The following is a 21,392-nucleotide window of genomic DNA, read 5'->3' as shown; positions in this document are numbered from 1 at the left end:
ATGGGAAGACAGCTGCTTTCTCATTGAATGGTCTCCAGCAGTAACACAGGAACTGAAGGGCTGGCTTGGTGTTGGATGGAATGCAGTAGCAGCTGTGAGGTGAAAGAAGAATGACCCATAGGTAATGCAGCTTTCTCTGAAGAATCAAAGGAGCACAGAAAATTCTTTCCATGCTCCATCCTTCTCCCTATTCAAGTGCATGGTGCAGATTCTCTCACGAATGGGCATCTGCAAAAGGCGCTGTCAAGGGACATGGTTATTGCCGGCAAGAAACCTGCATAATGAGCATCTTCCTGCACATGGATTAGTACAGCATTAGAACCTTTGTGTTCAATGACCAAAAAGATAAGCAACCAGATGAAAAGTCTGCTCTAGTCAATGCAAATCTGAAAAATTTCAGTATATATCAAAGGAACTATTTCATTTATTTCTGTTTTATTCAAATATTGAAAACTCTGCAACACAGTGTTCTGTACTAAGGCTTTGTAAATTAGTGTTTATTAATAAAAATTGAGTGTATGTCTTAGTCATCCAAAATAGAACAATGCAGAAATCTGGGTTTTATGTTAGATACCTTTCCATTATTAGTTTTTCCAGATGTATAAAGGAACCTCCCAAATCAAGGGTAAGTAGAAATTCAAAATCCTCATTTTTTTATCAAAAGGGTAATCTGAAAATGGCATTTGTGCAAAATGTTTTCTCTCCCCAAAACCATAGCAATGCATAGCTCTTGACTACATTTTTAATCCAGTGCAATGAAAGCAATCGTGGCCAGCCAGAGCAGCAAAGCTATAAAGTCACAGATGAGTATTTACAAAAGGGCATCTTCAATCCATGTGACACTGTAACTGCCATCATCAGTGATGAGCAACAGCAAAATCTTGTACTTACATTAAAAACATCTAGTATTTGTAGAATAAAGTTTAAATGTTCACATAAATTTTTAAAAAAAAATGTACTGTTTACATTGTTGCTTGAAATTAACCGTTGTTTCTGATAAAACTGTAATTAAAAGTTGTGCTCGCAGAAAACAGCAAACGTAGTAGGCATTTTTAATAATTTGTGATAAATGTTAGGAAAATAATTACTGTTGTTTGAAAGTAAACCAAAACCACATACATTTCTTTGGCCTTTGTAAGAAACAGTGGGAGAAGGGAAGTAGCATTGCTTTATTCTGTAATGCCTCAACACCAAGCACACAACCCTGAGCAGTCCTGAAATACCTTCTGCACTAGCTATAAGAAATTTATTCCTCCTGTGTGCTAATCTCGCTTTGTTCATGTGCCTGCGTTAGGGACGTCTCTTGTGCATGCAGAGAGGGATGCACAAGCAAAACCTGAAGGCTGAACTTACAGGTTTCAGTAGCAATGAAAAAATCTGGATATAATGTCCCAGTATCTTTGCCAGCCTGCCTTACCAACCTCCTTAAAACCAATGCTTTATTTAGTATGAAGTTACATAAGAGAATGTCATGTTGGTAAAATTACAAAGGAAAGTCAGAGTTTGCTTGCTGGCTCACCTAGAGCACTGTTCTGCCTTTGACATTTTGACCATTACTAGTATCTTTAGAAGCAGGTGAAAAGTACGTGAAGCAAATGAAAAAAATACTGCAAATTATTTCCAGTCACTACAGACCGGAATTATTTTTAAAGTGGTGATTGACTGATGGAAGTTTCTGTACTCTCCTGAGTGATCCAGAAATAAATCCACTGAACAACCCCATTTTGTCTCTTTCTTCCTTTTTTTTTTTTTTTTTTTATTCTAGGCCACGATATCAAAAGGTGCATTTCGGTACAATGGAGGCATTGGAGACATTGGTGTTCAGATACTGATCATTCAGTAGTTTGTTTCAGTTCATAGAAGTGTGAGTTATAGGGAGTTTCCTCAGCAGATTTCCCCCCCCCATATATCCTCTGACCAAGCCTGAATGTTTTCCAGAATGGCAATATGAATTTTGGGGTTCTCAGCTTTCACAAATTTCACAAAACCTGTGACAAACTGCCTTTGGTCTGTCCCATTTAAAGTCTCCCTCTAAGGCTTGCTGACATTTATGTGGAGGTTGGCAGCTTGGAAGTGGTGTGCCTGGAGGAGCAGCATCCCTGTAACATGAGTGGTCAATTCAGTCAAGGCAAGAGTCCAGCCTGACTTCCAAAGGTTGCTCTGTGATCTGAAGGCTGATTTGGGTGGGATTCAAAGCAGGATACAGACAGCTACTCTTATCCAGGCAGTTCCCTGTGGGGAAGTGGCAATTCAGGTGGGCATCCAGCCAGTTCCCCCACAACTATCAAGACACTCTTCCAAGGAACATGCTGGTTCTGCCTCCCAGGTGTGCACACTCAGAAGGGACTTTGTCCAGATGGCCAAGGAAGGGGTTTCCCCCAAGCTGTTGCAGTGGCCCCATAGCACAGTGCCCCTGTTTATTTGAACAAAGGTGCAGATGTTGTTGTGGCAGCCTCCTGCCTCACCAGCCTGTCATCCTGGATCAAGGCAGACACATCCTGGACAAGGAGGCTGAGCTCCCCAGGAGGGCACTGGTTGTCTGCAAACGAGAAACAGCTCCTTGGTGGGTACAGCTCCTGCCTGGAGCACATCCCAGGGCTGTGGACCATCTAAAGTGTGGGAGATGGCAGGCGAGGGCAGGGCATGTGAGCCACTTTGTGCCGGAAGGAAAAGGCACAAGAGAGTGGTGGGGGTGGAGGAACAGTTGTTGGAAGGGAACTTTGCTGGGTCCCTCAGTTTGTGACATCACCAGAGTGGCAACCAGGACAATACCAAGCAAACATTCTGTGCAGTTCCAAATGAGGTTCTGACAACACCACCACACTGAAGGGACTGCAGAAGGAGATGCACAGCCACCATGGATGAAGACAGATATCCTTTTCCTGCCCTACCTCCTCTCCCCCTTCCCTGCCCTGTAACAGCTACTGTTGGGATCCCTCTCATACCTGTCTCCCCCGAGGCCTGGATCAAGCCTGGGCACACATGGGACCCCGAGGTTTAACAAAACTAAACTTCTTCCCTCTTTCCCCAGTTAAAAGGCAATGTCATGGGCCAGAAGTTTCCTTAACCTCATCTTTCATACATGGTTTTGGTCTGTCATCCAGGATGATTTTAAGAATGGCAAGGTTGATTTGGAAGGTTGCATTAAGGTTCTTCGAAAAATGCAAGTATATTTTGATCAGACTCATTTAAAACATCTTGTCAAGGTACGTATATGTAGATTAAACATTAAATACATTCAGAAGTTCAGTTACGTGTTGTACATTTGCTGACGTTTTAAAATTAATTTTTTGAGAAGTGGATTTCTTACTAATACGGTGTGCAAAATCAGCACATAATTTTTGTTTCTGTGTAAAATAGATAGCAAATGTCTTGCTTTAGGATTCAAATAATTTAGGTTGGAAAATATAACAAATGTCTTGCTTTAGAATTCAAATAATTTAGTTTGGAAAATACCTTTCAGATCACTGAACCCAGCCATTAATCCAACACTGCAAAGTCCACCACTGAACCATGTCACTAAACACATCTACATGTCTTTTAAATACCTTCAAGGAATGCTGACTCAGACACTTCCCTGGACAGCCTTTTCCAATTCTTGAAAACCCTTTTGGTGTAGAAACTTTTCCTAATATCTAATCTAAACCATTCCTGGCACAGCTTGAGGCCATTACCTTTGTCATATTGCTTGTTTCTTTGGAGAAAAGACCACCACCCACGTAACACCACCTCTTCAATACAACATAATGGTGTAAAATGGATAATATATAAGTTTTAAACCCCCTTTTTTTGTAACATGTCCGCATTTGAGAAAATGTAAAACATTCTGGTTCCATCTGATCCTGCTTCTTCTGTGATCAAGCTAAGGAGCCCAGACATGCTTGTCTGATTCTAGACTGTGCCATTAGAGCAACTTCCTAAAAATCCTTTTGCCAGGAGGACAGCATTGACTTTTCTGAGTTGCTCAGGCTTCAGACCAACATAGATCCAGGGCACATTTGTTCAATACTTCACTATACCTCTTCTCTACTATTTAAAAGGTGTGCCTGAATGGATAGGAATGACACTTCCAATGCCCAGGGAAAGGATTGGGCCTTGAGATATAGCAGAGTTTAAGAGATTTCTATAAAGTAGGTACAGCTAGAAATTGAACTTACAAATAAGTTAATTTAGGGTAGGTAAGCAAACTACGAACAAGTGGCTGTTGTCCCAGTGAGCAAATACTACAAAGTTGAGTGCTTTGGATCAATTTGGGTTTACATGTTCTTCAGGTCTCTTCTAGTGATGACTCAAAAGTTGTACGATTTTTCGTTTTACCTCAATTTTTCCCCCCAAAATAGCTGTCTGTTAAAGTTATTTTTCTAAGGGAATTAAACCAAGTGGCTATATATATATATATATATATATATATATATATATATGTGTGTGTGTGTGTGTGTGTGTGTGAGTGTGTGTCCCTGTGAGTGTGTGATTCTTTAGAGAATCTTGTAACCAGCTGGCTGATTCCGTCCCAGTTTGGCAGAAGAGTATTAATGATGGCAAGTCAGAAACCTTTAGGTCACATCATGCCAACAGGCAGACAGGCAGAGGGAAGGCATTAAGATCTCCTCACTCTGTCGTGTTCCTCTCTCATTGTTCTCTGCCTTGTCAAGCCAAGGTAAAAACGGCAGCATGAGCTCAGCACTTGCTAAAGAGGCCTCCTGTGGTTTTGGAACTTGCACTGCATTGAGAGAATTGCCAACCTTGAGAATCTCATGAGATCTTAAAAGTATTTCCCAGTTTCCTCTATTTCCACCCACTTTGCTTTCTGACAGAAAGTTGAGAGAGATGGTCTGTTGTGGGTAGAAAAGAGAGTAATTATTCGAGGATGTCACCTGCAAAGAACAAGTCTGATCTAGCTGTATTTAACATATTATTCTCAATAGCATGATCCAGTTATTTGTAGCAGTACTGTTAGGTATTCCATGCTATTTAAGAGAGATTTAAGTGTATTCAGGGTTTGGGGGTTCAAATATTTGATCAGTATAATAACATGTAAAAATGCAAAGAAATCTGGAAGGGAATCTTACTGACATCATTGTCAGTAACTGCACATCAACAGTTAATCAAATACACATAAATACATTTTATAGAAAACATAGTTTATAAAGAATAATCTGCTTTTTTCCTTGTCTGTTCTTTTTGAGTTTATTTTACAGTAATGCTCCTTTGAGCAATATCAGAATTATGAACATTAAGATTTTTAAGGAATAATACATTTTCATATAATTACTCTCTAGACTCTTTGTCTAGATACTTCTTTTTCTGAATAGCTATAATTTGATGTGCATTAATAAAAAGAAGAATAATAAAAATCTACCAAGAAGAAATTTATAACTCTCTTTTTATAGCAACATGATTTTTACCACTTTACTTTGCAAAACTCTCCAGTGGAGTATTATAACCTGTCTTTCATCAAGAGGTAACTGAGATAGAAGCTTTAATTATTTGCCCAGCTTCTCTTAAAGGCAATGCCTAAGTGAACATCTCTCAAGTCCTGATAGACTGTGCATTTCCAAAAGAAGTTGGTTTTCTTTTCCTATTCAAGGATTATGAGAAAATTTGCTGTTTTCTTAAAGATGGTAAAATTAGATTGAGGATATCAGTCCTAGATGGGGGAATTTATCAGCAATAGTGAAATTGTGTGTAATTAGCATTTGTGTTGGAATACTTTCCTCCTAGTGATTTCTGTTAATAATAATAATTATAGTTCTCTTTCATAAACTCCAAGCAAATGCTGCAGCACTGGTTTATAAGATTTCTCTCTAGAACTCATGAAATTTACTTTTGTACTTGTTTCAGTCATTTAATATATCCTTACTCTATTGTACTTATCCAGAAGTACAGTAGGATCTGTACTGCATAGGAAGGAGCTGGTAATATATCTTTGAACTTTTAGATTTTATGGTATGGCTTCAGAATTAATCTAACTTAGCAATAATCAAAAGTCTTGACTAAAGTCTTGATCAAAGCCAGAGCTCAAGTAAGTAATTTCCTACTTATGGACATTTTTGGGAAAGTAAGTACTGTGTTTTAGATGCTGAAATTTACCCTTTTTGGTAGTCTCAGTTTAAGGAGTCAGCAATTTGGAATTTTGATCTTACAGTGATAATCATTGAGGCAATAAATTGCCATTTATTTGTGATTTTTTCTCAGCAATTTTGTCAGAAAATTTCTCATAATTAGGCAACTTGTAAGAAAAATGCAATCTAAAATGTTAGAAACATTTATATTTTGTATGCACAGATACTTATTTTGAGTAGAAGATTTTAAAGGAAAAATAGAATTGTTAAATCTGAGAAAAGTATTTAAGGCAGAAATGGTAAAAACGTATTCTACTCAAATTCTTTTGCCCTTTTAATTTTTCTAGTGGCTTTTATACTGAAACACTGAAATTAATTACTATACTAACATTTTGTAAGCTCTGTAAAAATAAGCTTACAATTTAAGAATTCTGCAAGTGTGAATAATTAATCTAAGTTAAACAGTCTGGCTTGTCAAGGATAGAACATGATGTCATAGGTTATTATAAAATAGCTTGTCTTCAAACTTCAATAGCATTTCTTATTTGATGTGTTGAAAGACTTGGATTTCATGATAATTTGGTCATCTTTATTTCATTTTTAAGATTACTTATGAAAATTTAATGGACAGTATTTCCAATATGGTCTAAATTGATGTTGGAGAGGTATTATGGTAAATACATTTTCCACTTGATAATTTTGGTGTTGCAAATTTATTTTAATGCACAGTGTTTTAGAGATTTTGCATGTGTTTTAATATTGCCTATTCGTTAAATATAAATTTCTTGTAATTATTTAGATGCCATCATACGATCCATTTTAATTTATATATTTTTAGCCCATGAAGTCAAATGTAAAATTTGAAGAATATGATCTGATAACACACCGTTGCCCATGGGTTCCTCTTTGGTTCTCGCTCTTATGATCATTTATAACAGAGTAGTTTGTGTCTCTTTGTATCATCGCATAACTTTGTATTCATTGCTTTTTGTGCGGATTTTTTGGTTGCTTTTTTTTCAGGAAAGACTTCACAGACAAGTGGGACTGTTTATTAATGTGGACGACTTCAAGGCAATTTACAGAGCTCTTGTGCACAGAACTGAGTTTCATGATATCTTCCTGTCATACTCAACAGACGGCAAAGTCATACCAGACACCCAGCTCGCTAAATTTCTTATAAAAGAGCAGTTTCTTAGAAATTCTAATGAAACAACGGCCTTTGAAATTATTGCAAAGTATGAGCCAATCAATGAAGGTATGCATGGTTCAAGCATTTGGTATCTCTTATTTAGAGTGCTTCTGTCAGTGACTGGGGTTTGCAAGAACCTCATAAGTTTATTATTTTAAAAGCAAAGTATTTTTGTGCATTTATTTTTTCTTTCTGTGTTTTAATTTATTTTCATGTCCTTTTTCTACTCTCTCCTTTTCTTTTTCTTTCTGTCATTTATTTATTTTTTTTCATTGTCATTCCATGTATTCTGTGCTTCAGCTCACTGATGGTCATTACAAACCATTCTTAATTTGTTTTTCTTAGGATTCTTATCTTCCATTGTGTTTGTCTGCCCTTTATTCTGTCTTGCCTCCCTTCAGTCATTTAGTGACAATGCACAGCTGCAGACAGGGCTTGTCCCCTTAACTTACCTACAGAATAAGCCCTATGTAAGATCTTCGTGGGTGCCCGATCACCCTTTCTGGATCATGGGAACTCTGAGAGGAGGAGAGGTCTATGAATCTGTAACATGTGCATTCTTCAGCTATTGAAAGCTGCCTCAAATTGTGGTGTAACATTTCTGCCGTGTTTCACTGAACTTAACTTGAGGCAAAATTTGCAACTAAGCTATGAAAAGTACCTAATTTAACTGCATTTTAGTGCAAACTGTTACTTTATTCAGTGGAATATGAATCTCAGATGTTTCTTTGGTTCCCAGTCTCTGAAAATAGGTGGATTTGATAACTGGTTAAGTAAAATAAACCCAAGGAGAAAGTATTTATTTTGGGATAATAACCCTGAAATAGCTGTGCTGATCCTGTGGTGGAAGAAGAAAATGGATCACTCTTTCAATAAGAAACAGAAGACATTTGGTGTTTCATTAAGAGACACTTACTGTCCAGTAACACTTACAAAACATGTGACCCCTTATGCCTTTACTCTCTAAGGTTGCCTTTCAAATTAGACTCTATTTTGTTGAATACATTCTCCTCTTTCTGAAGACTGCTACATTTACTAATTAATTATATAAGTTACCAGGTTAAAATGTTCCTTTTGTCGTGTGTGTTTTCTCTTTTGATTGGAAAAAGCTATAACGCAGTGAAACAATGAAAAATCTTTAGTACGTTAGAAAATAGATTATTAAATATCAACTGAAGTTTCTGTAGTTTAATTTAATGTCTGGTTTAAGTTTCAGATTCTCGGCCAAATTCTTGCTTGTTTCTTCATCTGTGACATAATTGTTTTATAATTGGAAATAATCTTGCTGAACAAAATAATAGCTGTATTGTTCATGCTCCTTTGAGTGAACTAAAACTCCCACTCAAACATATATATTGGAAAGTTCCAGTTATGATTGACATGATAGATGATTCATATAGTGTTGATAGACCATTTTGTGTAGCTGTTGTTCTGAATTTGGTATAGAATATTCCCCATCAGGATGATCTGTTGGACTTATCTGCCAACCTTGTCCTGTGTATTGCAGAAAGGCAAAAGGTCAGATTTTGACACTTGATTGACTAGTCTGCTAATGGTAATAACCATTATCTGATGAACATGATAGCACCAGTATGTCAAGATTAAGATGAAAACAGTGACTAGATTTTATATGCAACTTTGATAAGTTCATCTATAACATTTAGTGGATTGCCAGCATTTGTGCAGAGAGAGAAGACTTTTCAATGCTATTGAGCCAAGTAACTCTGGATTAAGTTTCTGACGATATTGTAGCTGGTTCAGGAACAGTATGGAATATATTACTCTTCCTTTTTTATTGTACAATTTACATGTACAAATGCTGCATTAACAGACTTGGGTTTTTTGGTTGGTTGGTTGTGGGGTTTTTTTGACTAAAAGCTTGCATTTTGGCAGAAAGAACCATTTTTAAGAAATTGATCACAAAATATGAAGATGTGATTCACACTTGACAATTGTGTCTTATTAATATCCAAATGTCAGTTTTATTCTGCACAAACATTCCATCATCTCTCCATTTTATTATTGATTTTGAATAGAAGTCCTGAGTCATTAAATGAGATTAAAGAAAACATGCCAGCTAAATGCACCTTTTTTTAAAGCTTGGTATGCATTTCTTTTACAAAAAATTATTGCTCATTATTCAGTATTTACATGGATAGGATTAGAGGATAAGAAGGTGCATCCCACTATTATTTCCAGTGTAGTGCCATTCAAAGACTCTGCTTCTGTCTCTCTATTTTCCTGTTAGGCAATACAAAATGAGGGCAAACCACAATCCTGTCTTGGAAAACTTGCTTACTTTGTAAATAACAATAAAAGCCCGGTGCATTTGTCAGATAAAGAGATTAAGTAACCCAGAACGTATTTGTGAATAATAATAAAAAAATCAGTTTATTCCTAGGATATACAGTCTTTTAAACTTTGTTGGGTTTGTTTGAGGGGTTTTTGTGTGTGTGTGTGTGAGAGACAGAGCAAGGTGGAGAACATTAATTTGCAGGAGAGAACATTTGATCTCATTGGCCAATGTAAACCAAATTTAACAAAGTAGAGATCTCAGCCAAATTCCTACAGATTTCACAAAAAAATTTATGGAATAAGAAAGATGATGGCTGGCTCTGGGTTTATGAGACACAAGAATTCAGATGTGTGAAAGGGTGTGTAAATGTTCAGCCTCTGGAAAAGTTTTCAACAGAAGAAGATGATTATGAGATATAAGTCCTTAGAAAACTAAACTGCAGCTCAGATACTTTATTCCAGTATGCACCAGTTGTGAGTCAGCAGGAAAATAGTCTCCCTAGAATATAAACTCAGAGTAAGAAAGAAATAACTGTAGTCTTACTTTAGTCAAGGAAACATTTCTCTCTTTGCTGTTCACTTAGATTGTTTTAGTCTGCCCTTAAGTAGTAAAATTTTGTAGTATAGAATTCCATCTGATATTTCTCTCTGACTTTTAACAATTACTGAAAGCTTCCTTCTTCCAATATAGCAGAGTAACAGCCCTGTCTCTGATTGCAAGTGTTTGTCATGAGTTCACCCCTAAAAATTCCCAGCAGACGTGTTTGTATATATTTCAATATCTCTGGTGGCCAGCTAATATATAAATTTAATTACTAATTTAGCTATTGGGAAACAAAGAACATACACATCCATTAAAAACATGGCAAAGACACTTCTTCCCATTTCCTAGTCTCAAATTCAGTTCAGGCTCTTCTCACCCTCTTTTCCTAGTCTCTACTTTGGTCCAGACACCTCTGCTTCCAGCTGCTCATGGCTGCAGGTTGTACTCAGTCCCTTCAGTGAGGACAAGGCATTGCAGGAGGCTTTGGGCAACACGTAGTGACTTCTTACTTGTTTTGTCTGCTTCAGTGTGGATCCTCAAAAGGCCTCAGTCTCTTCAAGGCAACAAACATCTTCTAAAAGTTTTCATTTTTTTCTTTCCATAAAGAAAGCAAAATACTTTCGAAGAAGTTCTGAGATAGATAAGAAAGCAGAGTGTAGTAAACCCTAAAATTAATGTATAATGTAATCCAAGTCTTTCAAGTACTCAGGTTATGTATGACATGTATATAGCACGACTGATATGACACTATTTGTATATAGGGCAGAGCTGGAGTTTACCTTAACAGGAGGAATGGCTAAAACCATAAAAAAAATAGATTTGGAAAAAAATTATTAATAAAATATATTTCAGACTATTCAAAAGAGGAAGACAAGAAAAAAAACATTGAACTTTGTAAGCAGAAAGAGGTGACAAGAAGACAGAAATATTTTCTAGCCTTCTCTTTTTCTTTCTGCACCAAATGGATATGTGTGGACACTAACTATTGCTAAAGGATCCTAATGGATACTGATGTTCCTCTCGGGACAAAATGTGAGGCCTTGATGAAAGTATCTTTTCACTGCAGAATAGTTATGGAAATTTCCATTTTCTTTAATGTAGAAGGAGAAAATGTCTGTAAATGGTCAGAAAATAGTATGACTGTGCTATCCTCAGAACTTAAAAGCTCACCCTTCCATTTCTAACTAGTTTTGGTATCTTTGTCAGACAAAGATAAAACGTTGCTCTGAAGAAATGCAGTAGTTTTTTTCCCTTGGTATGAGAGGGGTGAATGAATAGCATACCTCAGTTCACAGGACTGCCCATGCTTAAAATTTTGGAAAAACTTTGGAAAGTTAATATTTTTCATTAATTAAAAAGATAATTTCAGGAAAAAAGAATTGTTAGTAAATAACCCCTCCCCTGTTGCCCAAGTTACCAGCTTGATGTTTAATTACACAGATAAATACACAGAGCATGAAAAATAAATTATTCAGAAATAAATACTAGATCTAATTGATGAAAAGCCTTCACTTCAAAAGAATTAAGTCTACAATTAATGTAATTCATTATAGACAAAGCATCGAGGATGAATGTATTCTGTTATGAGCAACATGTAAAAAAAATAAAACTGTGTTTTAAAGATCCAGAAAGCAGAAACTTACTCCAGTTGCTACAAGTATTGAACAGCATAGTGTGCACTTGTGGATAAGTCAAAGTCAAGATATCAAATAAGATACAATTATCAAGAGTCATCAGGGTAGCAATGTCTGTCTGCAAATATGTTAGTTAAAAGAAGACCAAAAAATTCTTGATGCACTACCTAAGTATAAGCTGATGCCTAATATTATTAATTAGACCAGAGTAAGACCTCAGTCAAAAATATAGATGAAACAGGGTAGGACATGCTTAAATGACTTACTCAGATCAGAGAAGAAAGGCTGACAAATCGGAGTTCTTAGCAAATGGACTGTAACGAGTTTGACTAATACAGGTTACCTTTGAAGATAAGTGGAAAATGGATGATGAATTGAAAGACTGGGAAAGATCAAATGCAATATCTGCTTTAGAGAGGGACCATCCAGGGAAGTAGACACAGTTGGTTATAAGTAAAAAAATGGAACAAATAATAAATATGTATGACCAGTAAGATGGTAAGGAAGAGGAGCAGTTTGTCAGGACATCCCATGAAGAAGTAGCATCCAGTTTTCTTCTATGAGAGAGTAACATATAATAAAAGTTAATATTATCAGAAGTGTAAGAAAACCTGACCTAAACAGTAAGATACCCTGAACTGGATTTGTTTCTACTGGAAAAGAGGGGAAGTGCAATAGCAGTCTTTGTATGTCAGAGTGAAGAAAGAGGAGGGGAATAGCAGGAAACAGAACAAATATTTTGGACAGCAAAGAATTTTCAGGGTAAACTTCTCTTATGGAAAACTTTCTAACAATAGGGTTACTTCAGGGTTGAAATGGGTTTACTGGGTTGTCTTTAGATTCTTCACCAATGGGTGTCTGTGAGAATAGCTTCAAACAGACTTATGGGAGGAATAACATTTGCTTGGTTTAAAAGAAAGCTGAAGGTCGGTATAATGTCTGCAGAAGCTTCATCTTTATTTTCTAATTCTATTTTTCATTTTAAAACATTGCAAGTTTTCTAGTTCAAAAACCTGTGTAACTTAGAAATTTTCTATGGATTCTCATTCATGTGTAAAACTTTCAGTTTGTGCACATACTGAATATCAATAACTGCAATTCTAACTTGGAAATTCTGATTCTTATAGCTGTATTAAGAATTACACAGGTCAGAAAAGGGGGTTTTGTGCAGGTTTTTTTGGGGTATTTTTTTGCATTCCCAACCTCTCCCCAGGTTTGTTTTTGTTAGCATAAAGTAATCTTGGATTACTTATTGCTTTTATATCACTAGCCTACTATGATGACAAAAAGGTTATTTTTCAGTCAGAACTGGGCAAAATCCCTCACTAATTCAAACTATGTTTTGAATCAAAGCTGACTTTTGAGATTATATCATTTACAAAATGATTGCATTCAAAACATGGCATTGTGAGCAGCAGTTGGCAGTGTAATGGCTCTACTTGTCATTAAATCAGTTCAAAATAAAACAAATGGGATGACTATGACTGGTATGGAGGCAATTAGCTCACTTTGTTATAAATGCAGTAATGTAATAAGCTTGATTTGCAATGCTGTCTGGGCAGTCATTTCTTTTGTTAAGATGCTATTTTTATTTCAAATATTTCTAAACATTGTCAATATTTATTTGGAATTTCCCACCACTGAGAAGGATGTTTGGTAGGAATCATAGTTTCTGCAAGATTATATTGACAGTTTCTGGCTGACATTTTGGTGAAGAATCCCTGTTGTTTTAAAAGAGAAAAAGAAGGTTCCCTTAGTGTATTGACTGGCATGTTACATTCCAAAACTAAACAGCAAATATTTTCGTTTATATTTAATTAGGACTACTGCAAACTCTTCTAACTGGTATCTACAGAAGAATAAAAATATCATATCACATTTATTTCCTCCCAAAGGGTGAATCATATCCATTCATCTCCAGAATCGTGCATATAATGTTTGTTAGGAATTTTCCAATTGCAGGACAGTGTTATGTTCTATACTCTTTAGCAGTCCTCAGAACTGACTATTAAAAATTATGAAAGTACATAGATAGAAAGTCTCAGTTTACCTTCACATCAGAGATTTTTTTTGCCTTTGTTTTTGCTCAGTGAGGAAGAAAAAGCAGATGTCATTTGAAGGATTTATACGGTACATGAACTCAGAAGAATGTTCAATATTTAAAAGCGAGCACAAGACCGTCTATCAAGATATGGACCAGCCATTATGCGACTATTTTATTTCATCTTCTCACAACACCTACTTGGTGTCTGACCAGCTCATGGGACCCAGTGATTTGTGGGGATATATCAGGTATTTAGATACTGATTTTTAATACTTTAAACATTCTTTAGCTGTTTTTTAATGAATGCTAAGTCACATATAATCCTCCTTGGCAATAAGGAACAAAGCCATCACAGATACAAGCTGAAAATGTGAAAGTGGTATTTTATTTTGTGTATAGACTTTTCAATATCTTTGCCAAACCATCTGTTCATAGTCTGGAAACAATCTATTTTTTCACTTACATCTCAAAAATTCAACCTTGCAGCAAGTGAAATCTATAGTATGGTGCACAATATATGATTAAAAACGTTTTTAATCTCAATATGCCATGGAATATTAGATAACTCCCTGATACAAATATACAATTCCCGGGCAAACTCTATTCTGATCAATATATAGGATGTAAGGGTGCAATAAGTTGGGGTGTGTCAGGGATATCCGTGATCAGTGCATGTTGCAAGTTTAGAAACAACAACAGCAAACTGTGAGCACTCTGATAGCCAGGAAGAAGAAGAAATTTTGCAGTGTATGACTCCAAGATGATGATGACAAGGATGCCCTAATGCCAAGACAGGGAAGAAAAAAAGGGATGATGTAATAAAGGCAGCACAGAGAGGGTGGAAACTATTAAGAATTTGGAAGAGAATTGTCCAGCTTTCCTATTATTTGTACTACGTTAGTGACATGAAAGTAGTTGGAACTGTTATCTATCTGAACGGGCTTTGTTTTGGTTGCTCTTTGAATATTCTGTAGTCACTTGCAACCATCAAAAACTCTACTGAATTTCTAATAGGTTTTGAAATTCTATGATGTTAGCACTGCATTGCTGAAAGTAATTACAAAGAAGGTGAAAAGCCCCATTTCTTCAGCTTTCTCTGCTATTAGTGTGAGTAAAATGCTAAAATCAGCTAGAGGCATCTTTGAGATATTGTAAACATGCAGGGCAGCATGTAAAAGATTGGTAATTAAGTAAAATAGTCTGCAAGAAATGTTTCAATTAACTTCAAGGCAAATATTGGAAGCTTAAGACCTTTAAGGGATGTCATTAGCATAGTAAATATTAAAACATTAAATTTAAGGCACCTGAGAAACTTTAGCACTCTCTCTTAGAAATAAGGCAGAGGTAGAAACAACTCAATTACATAAACACCAAGCACAACTGGATTCTCTAAGTGCAATGCTGTTATTTTTAAGTATAGTGATCCTCAAACTTGCAGACAAATTCTGGAATAGTAATGGAAAAAACCATTTCAAACATTTATTCTTCTCTTTTAAGTGACAGCTTGAAATTATACAAAAATTCCTTTATTGAAATCTTTGAGCCTCACTTTTAGTCTCTTAATGAAGGTTATTTAGGTGATTCCCTGTTCTTTCATGCTCTTATATAATTTATTACCTAACTTGCCCAAGATAACAAAAAGTATTGCTCTGTCTCATATCTGTATAATTCTATAGGATTTCTTTTTGTTTATGATGAAAATATATGGGGTTTTTTTTGTAATTAATCAATGTGCTTGTAATCAGGAATACAGCAACTCAAATAAAAAAGTGTGGTATCTTTCTTTTGACTGTAAAATTGTTTCTCTTGTTCTTTTGAAGTGCTCTCTTAAAAGAATGTCGCTGCCTGGAACTTGATTGCTGGGATGGTCCCAGAAATGAACCTGTCGTATATCATGGTGACACTTTAACGAGTAAAATTCAATTTCGTTCTGTAATAAGCGTGATCGAGAAGTACGCATTTTTGGTATGTATATACCTGAGCATGTGCATATGAGTTGGTTACAACGGGATGCTGGGGGCCGTGGTTGTTGTCAGAGATTCTCCAGGGGAAAACAGTCTGAAACACAGTGCTTGAGGCAGTGGGTGTTGTTGAAATTATTACAGGAAAATTGTGCTATCTGTCTTGATTTTTTTTTTAAGGAATAGTAAACATATTTTACTGAGTGATTATAAACCCAACTTGTTATAAAGAATTCAGGTGATCTTGCTCAGCTTGTGGAGTGGAATGCTAACCTGAGATCATTTGAGCAAGGACTGAATATAAAGCAATCAACCACCTCAGAATCAGTCTGGTGTTTTTCATATATTAAATGAATCGGGTCGGTCCCGTGGTGTAATGGAGAGCACTCTGGACTCTGAATCCCAAGGTCATGAGTTCGAGTCTCAGTGGAGACTGTCCCCTGGCAGTTCAATGCCTCCCTGCCATCTGATCCAGTCAGATCTTGGATGCTCAGCAGGGTCGGCCCCAGTTAGTATCGGGTGCTGTGACAGTCCCAAGGACTTCACTGTCACTGTCCAAGCTCGCTTGGCTGTGGCAGATGGACCTTAGGACTTAAACAGTGGGGCCAGTTCTGCACATGCTGTGCCTCACCTAAAACATCCACTGGGCAGGCTGGAAGGGCTCAGCCACATGGGGAGAGCCCTGTCCAAATCTTTGTTTGCAAAGTTTGGCCATACATACATCTTAAATGAATATACTTTGCTTATTCTTCTGTTACTATCAGCTTGTCTTACATCCTTATGAAATAGACAAGAATGTGAGATTGTAGCTGAATTTGAGACTTAGTCCGTTTTCGATTTCCTCTTTTTTTATTTTGAATGTTGAACCTGATAAATGTTACCAGCTACTGATGTCTTTTTGTCAGGTGACTCATTAGGGCAGTGTCCCTTCTGCCCATCTCTGGCAAGGCAGCAAAAGGTGGAGAGTTTTTGGCACTGTCTCAGGACTTTGTAGAGTTTTCTGGCAAAACTCCTGCTCAGATGAAGTTCTGAATGACTGTTAAGATAACTCTTGAATTCTGGCCAGCATTATGTCTGTGAATATATACATCTGTGATCGTACATTTACATGGATTTTTATACATAGATGTTTATAGCCTTCTCAGTGTTTTTTTTCTATTTTGATTTCTATATTCAATTTAGATAGTCTCTGATTTTGAAAGTGAAATAAACCCCAAGCTTTTATTTCACTGTTCTTCAAAACCCATTAGATAGAACTCTCCTGCTGTCACTAATGCACAACATTATTGTGCTTAACTATAATGCCTACTCCATCTCACAATAGGTAATGGTTCATACCAGCTGTGCTGCTATTAATGGGCAATAGCAAATATTTCAGGGACAAGTGTGAAGACAGGGTCAAAAAAACAGCCCTTCCCTTAGAAAGTGACAACTTAGGTCCTGCTCAAGCAAAGATTTTATTCAAAGTATTTGTTTTCAGTAGCCACCAGTGTTACTGGCAAGTTATGAGATTTACTTATGCAGCCTAAATGAACATGTTCCATTCGAGCTATTCTCTGATTTTTACTCAATTTCCCTTGTTTCACCTGTCTTACTGTGATGGGCAAAGTGTGGAGTCCCCGGAAAAGTTTCTGATATTGGTAAAAAAAATAGATTGTGTAAAGGCAAAGATTTCTGAACAAGCCTTATGGATACTATCTGCTTGATATGTAGTCAATTAAAATCTGTCATAAACGAAAGAAAACGACATTTACTCCTGCTATACTTGGTCAATTTTGTTTTAGAATCCAATTTTACCTTGTAAAAACAAAACAGTTCTTTTTACATCTCTGTAGATGTCTAGCCCTGTTTTAACCCTTCCTTAATGTCCTGAAGATATATTTTTCTCTTCTTCATTTGAGCTTTCTCTTTCCCATAAATATTGTGAGCCTTTTTATTTTGTTACTAACCTGGAACAACTGACCTATATGCTGAATGTTTTGAAAATAAAAGAGGGAACTTTTCTAAGATATTTTGGAAAAGAAAGTGTTCTGTTTATTTATAAATAATAAAATCTTTAAATTCTCTTTTCAGTCATCTGCCTATCCAGTTGTACTGTCTTTGGAGAACCACTGCAGCACTCAACAACAGAAAGTAATGGCACAATATTTAAAAGACATTCTAGGTGACAAACTCCTTTTCTCACCGCTTGGTGGTGAAACAGAGATGACTCAACTGCCTTCTCCCGAGGTAATAAGCTTGCATTTTTCTCTATGAAACACATAGAAAAATGTGTTGGGATTTGTTTGTTTGTTTGTTTGTTTTGTATTTTCATTCTCTGAATTTATGGAACAATTCTGGTGTCTGAAATAAACTTCAGGTAGTACAAAAAATATATTTAAAGAGCACAAAAAAGCCCCACATGAAAAGATAAATGTTGGTATATCTGTTTTCTGCTCATTTATTTTTTGTTGCTTAAATTGAAGGAAATTCCTGAAATTTCAACATGTTGTTGAAATGGAATCCTGAATGTTCAGGTTTTGGTAGTAACAATGATGATGAAACTTCCTTACTGAATTTTGCTACTGCAAAGACCTTCTCTCTTTCTGTATGTTTCTCCCTAAGACAGTGTTTCTCAGCTGGTAGCTTGAGACCCCTGAGATATGAAGTCAGAAAGGGCAATTAGAGGGGTGTTGAAAATTTTATTGCAAAATAAAACAAATAAATTTCCATTGTTCCTGTCTTTGCACACAATTTTCTTTCAAGGATAAAGTTTTTTTAAATCTCTGGTAGCACAATGAGTACACCCAAAATACTTATTTAGGCTTGTCACTCTTGCCAGTGGTAGACATATTTTATACCCTTTTTTTTTTTTTACAATAACTGAAAAAGAATGCAAATGAAATATGGTGAGGAAACACTGTCACAAGGAAAAACAACACATGAAGGGATATAATTTTTTTAGGGATTTATCAAAGAAAAGTATTTTTGAAGTGATGTATTCAAAAGATAGGCTGAAATGCTACCATCCTGTTATATTTCCATAACAATGTTGTATATGTATTTACTATCTAAATTTCTCACTCAACATATTTTTTATTGTAGCACTAAAATTTTTAAACACAGCATTTTATTTTTATATATATTTTTATCACAGTGTCCAGTATCACTTTGAAATCATGAAAATTTTTTTGCTACATGCAAAAATCTATAACCTATATTGAAAACAAGGTTTTGTTTTGAAGCTTCTCAAAGCATGACTGGATTCCGTGCATTACATGTCTGAGGATCTTATGTCCTCTGTAGAAGAACAAAATCACTGTATGCATCTGAATCGTAGAGTCACTGAACCACATACTTAAAGATCTTACTTGCTATGAGATAAGTCCTTTACCATATGGTTGCTGTGATGTAGAGAATTCATGCTTCGTATTTCCATAGCTTAGAGTTTCCGTATGGCAGCTGTGTAGATTTTTTCCCCAAAAATGCATTGTTGAGTCTGTAAGTATGGAAATGCTGTTCAGGTGACATTTATTCTCCTGAACTTTTAATACATTAAAGTTATGTGAGATGTGTTCCACATGTCTATAAAATGTAAGACTTATCTAAATAATACCACTCTCCTCAGCTGCTTACAAAAGTCTAAATTTAATAAACTGTTCTCTTGAGAATTAACAAAAATTAGGGTCATCTCCATTTCTCCTATCAGCTCTGGTCAAGCATATAAAAAATCAGTAGGATTTTATTAGCAATGGAAATATGCAGCTATGACTGAACTTGCAAATTGAGGAGTAAGCTTGACTTTTGGTGAGATCTTTTTGAAGACCTACTTTTGGTCCGTATTCTAAAGGAGTTTTGTGGCATTCTATCTTTAAAGCTTGGGACCTTGTGCATAGCCAAGGCCTGGGTAAAATCATTTTCATTTGAGGGAGTCAAATGCTGAACTTAATCTTCAACACATTTTACTTAAGCTGTGCAAAAGAGATGTTACACAACAATAGATGTAGAATTAAAATTCTGTTTGTGAGAAGGATTCACAGTTAATGTAAAAGTTGTCACCTATGTAGTTTACTGTTCCACATTTTTCAAGATGCAGCACTAGCAAGAATAGGGAAAAAACATCTCAGTGTTCCTCAACTGGTTCTCTAGTCAGTGCATGAAATGGGATACCACAAAGTTTCTCCAAATACTTCTTAGAAACATTTGTCAATTACAGGTTCTTTTTATATCTTGGAGTTTTGGAGACTTCCATGGAAATTCTTTTCTCCTCTGTCTTCTGGTCAATCTTCTAATCCCTTTTCTAAGTAGGTTTTTAGCTTTTTCAGCTGACATGAATGTGTATGACAGGAAGAAGCATTAAATGCAGAGCAAACCCATTCTCGGTTACTTCCTTGGACCACAGTTCATGCAGTGATGTCTCCTACCATTGCAAGGCTAAGTGAAAGGTGCAGGACGACCCTTTGAAAACCTGGTCTAAGGAGGTCCAGAAAAGAAATCTGGATGATCACTGAACGCTATTGTTCTCTGCTTTTTCTTGACACTTGTCATGAAAAACAAACTCTGGAAAATTTCAGGAAAAGAGGTTTTTTTTAATTCTTTTACCTCACACATATATTCATCCTTCCAGCTGCTATACTAGTACTGTTAATTCCCCAGAATATTATTGTGTTCTGTAGCATCTCAACATACACTTCTTCCTCTTCATGTGGAGTAAAAGAAAGGGAAGACTTTTGCTCTCTTTCTTTCTTTCACACACACCTTATTTCATGAGAAACTGAGGTTACCCTTAGGCTTCACCAATCTCTTCTCCCTCCTTCCCAAGCAGACATTTTTCCACTCAAAGCAACAGACCCACTACCATTCCCTCCTCACATCTTGGCCACTGTGGTGCTTGTAAAGGGACTTCATGAACTTCCTTTAATATTCACTGGAATATCAGGTCCTTTGAGTCAGTTCACACATTAAACTGTATTTGACATCACTGACTGGTGCCAGAGATCCCTGCCAGTTGCACCAGCACTCCTGGTGAGTTGCTGATATAAAGTGACAGAATGTAGTGTCATATGCAGCAGTTTGTAGATAAACTTAGACAATATTGGAGTCCTAGAACAGATAAGCTTTTACTTACCCAGCTGTGTTCTTCCTCTGTAAGAAGTTTGACAGCTACTGAAAGAAACAAGTAAGCCTCCAATATAACACATAGAAAAGAATGTAAACACATTGATGCTTTTGATGAAATTTTGTTCCTGAATTATTTTTGTAGTACATCACACTGCCTTATACTGCTGGCAGGATATGCACATGAACTACTTAGGAATTTTTCATTATTTGCAGGTTTCCTGTCACAAAATTGGAATGAAATATTGATGTGTTGTTAACTGAAATTGAAGTGGCAACAACTGTTATTTTACAAGTTGTCTTTAACATTTACCACACAGCTGCATGATCAATTACTATATTGTGGTGGTTCAAAAGCATATCTGGCCATGATTGTTAAGCTTTCCCCATAGTTATGAAAGTCAGGATGTCTAAATAAAAGGACCTTTGCAATGATCTCATTGAGAAGATTCATAGTGGACCTCCAATACAACTTTATGGGCTGTGGACATTTAAAATCCTACTGTTAGGGGGAAAGCCAACTAACCCTGTAACCGGGACTCCTCCTTCACCCTTTTCTTCATCTA

At 36.2% G+C, this 21,392-nt stretch overlaps 2 protein-coding genes across 2 annotated transcripts in view; one reads left to right on the top strand and one right to left on the bottom strand.

The window, feature by feature from the left end:
- Positions 1-1,774: 1,774 nt before the first annotated feature.
- LOC139669531 (F-actin-capping protein subunit alpha-3-like) lies at positions 1,775-2,609 on the bottom strand. The gene is given in 4 exon segments (XM_071550033.1): positions 1,775-1,900; positions 1,903-2,165; positions 2,168-2,210; positions 2,436-2,609. Coding segments are annotated over 4 exon segments (606 nt in total).
- Positions 2,610-2,857: 248 nt separating this feature from the next.
- Positions 2,858-21,392, top strand: part of LOC139669926 (1-phosphatidylinositol 4,5-bisphosphate phosphodiesterase zeta-1-like) — a 46,186-nt gene continuing 27,651 nt past the window's right edge. Inside the window, exons 1-6 of the mRNA XM_071550889.1 lie at positions 2,858-2,871; positions 3,083-3,206; positions 7,083-7,317; positions 13,815-14,016; positions 15,589-15,733; positions 17,803-17,958. Coding sequence (XP_071406990.1) covers positions 2,858-2,871; positions 3,083-3,206; positions 7,083-7,317; positions 13,815-14,016; positions 15,589-15,733; positions 17,803-17,958 — 876 coding nt within the window. The remainder of the gene's footprint in view (positions 2,872-3,082; positions 3,207-7,082; positions 7,318-13,814; positions 14,017-15,588; positions 15,734-17,802; positions 17,959-21,392) is intronic.

Source organism: Pithys albifrons, chromosome 3, assembly GCF_047495875.1.
Source record: "Pithys albifrons albifrons isolate INPA30051 chromosome 3, PitAlb_v1, whole genome shotgun sequence".
NCBI lineage: Eukaryota > Metazoa > Chordata > Aves > Passeriformes > Thamnophilidae > Pithys > Pithys albifrons.
This window is presented reverse-complemented; position numbering and strand designations above follow the sequence as displayed.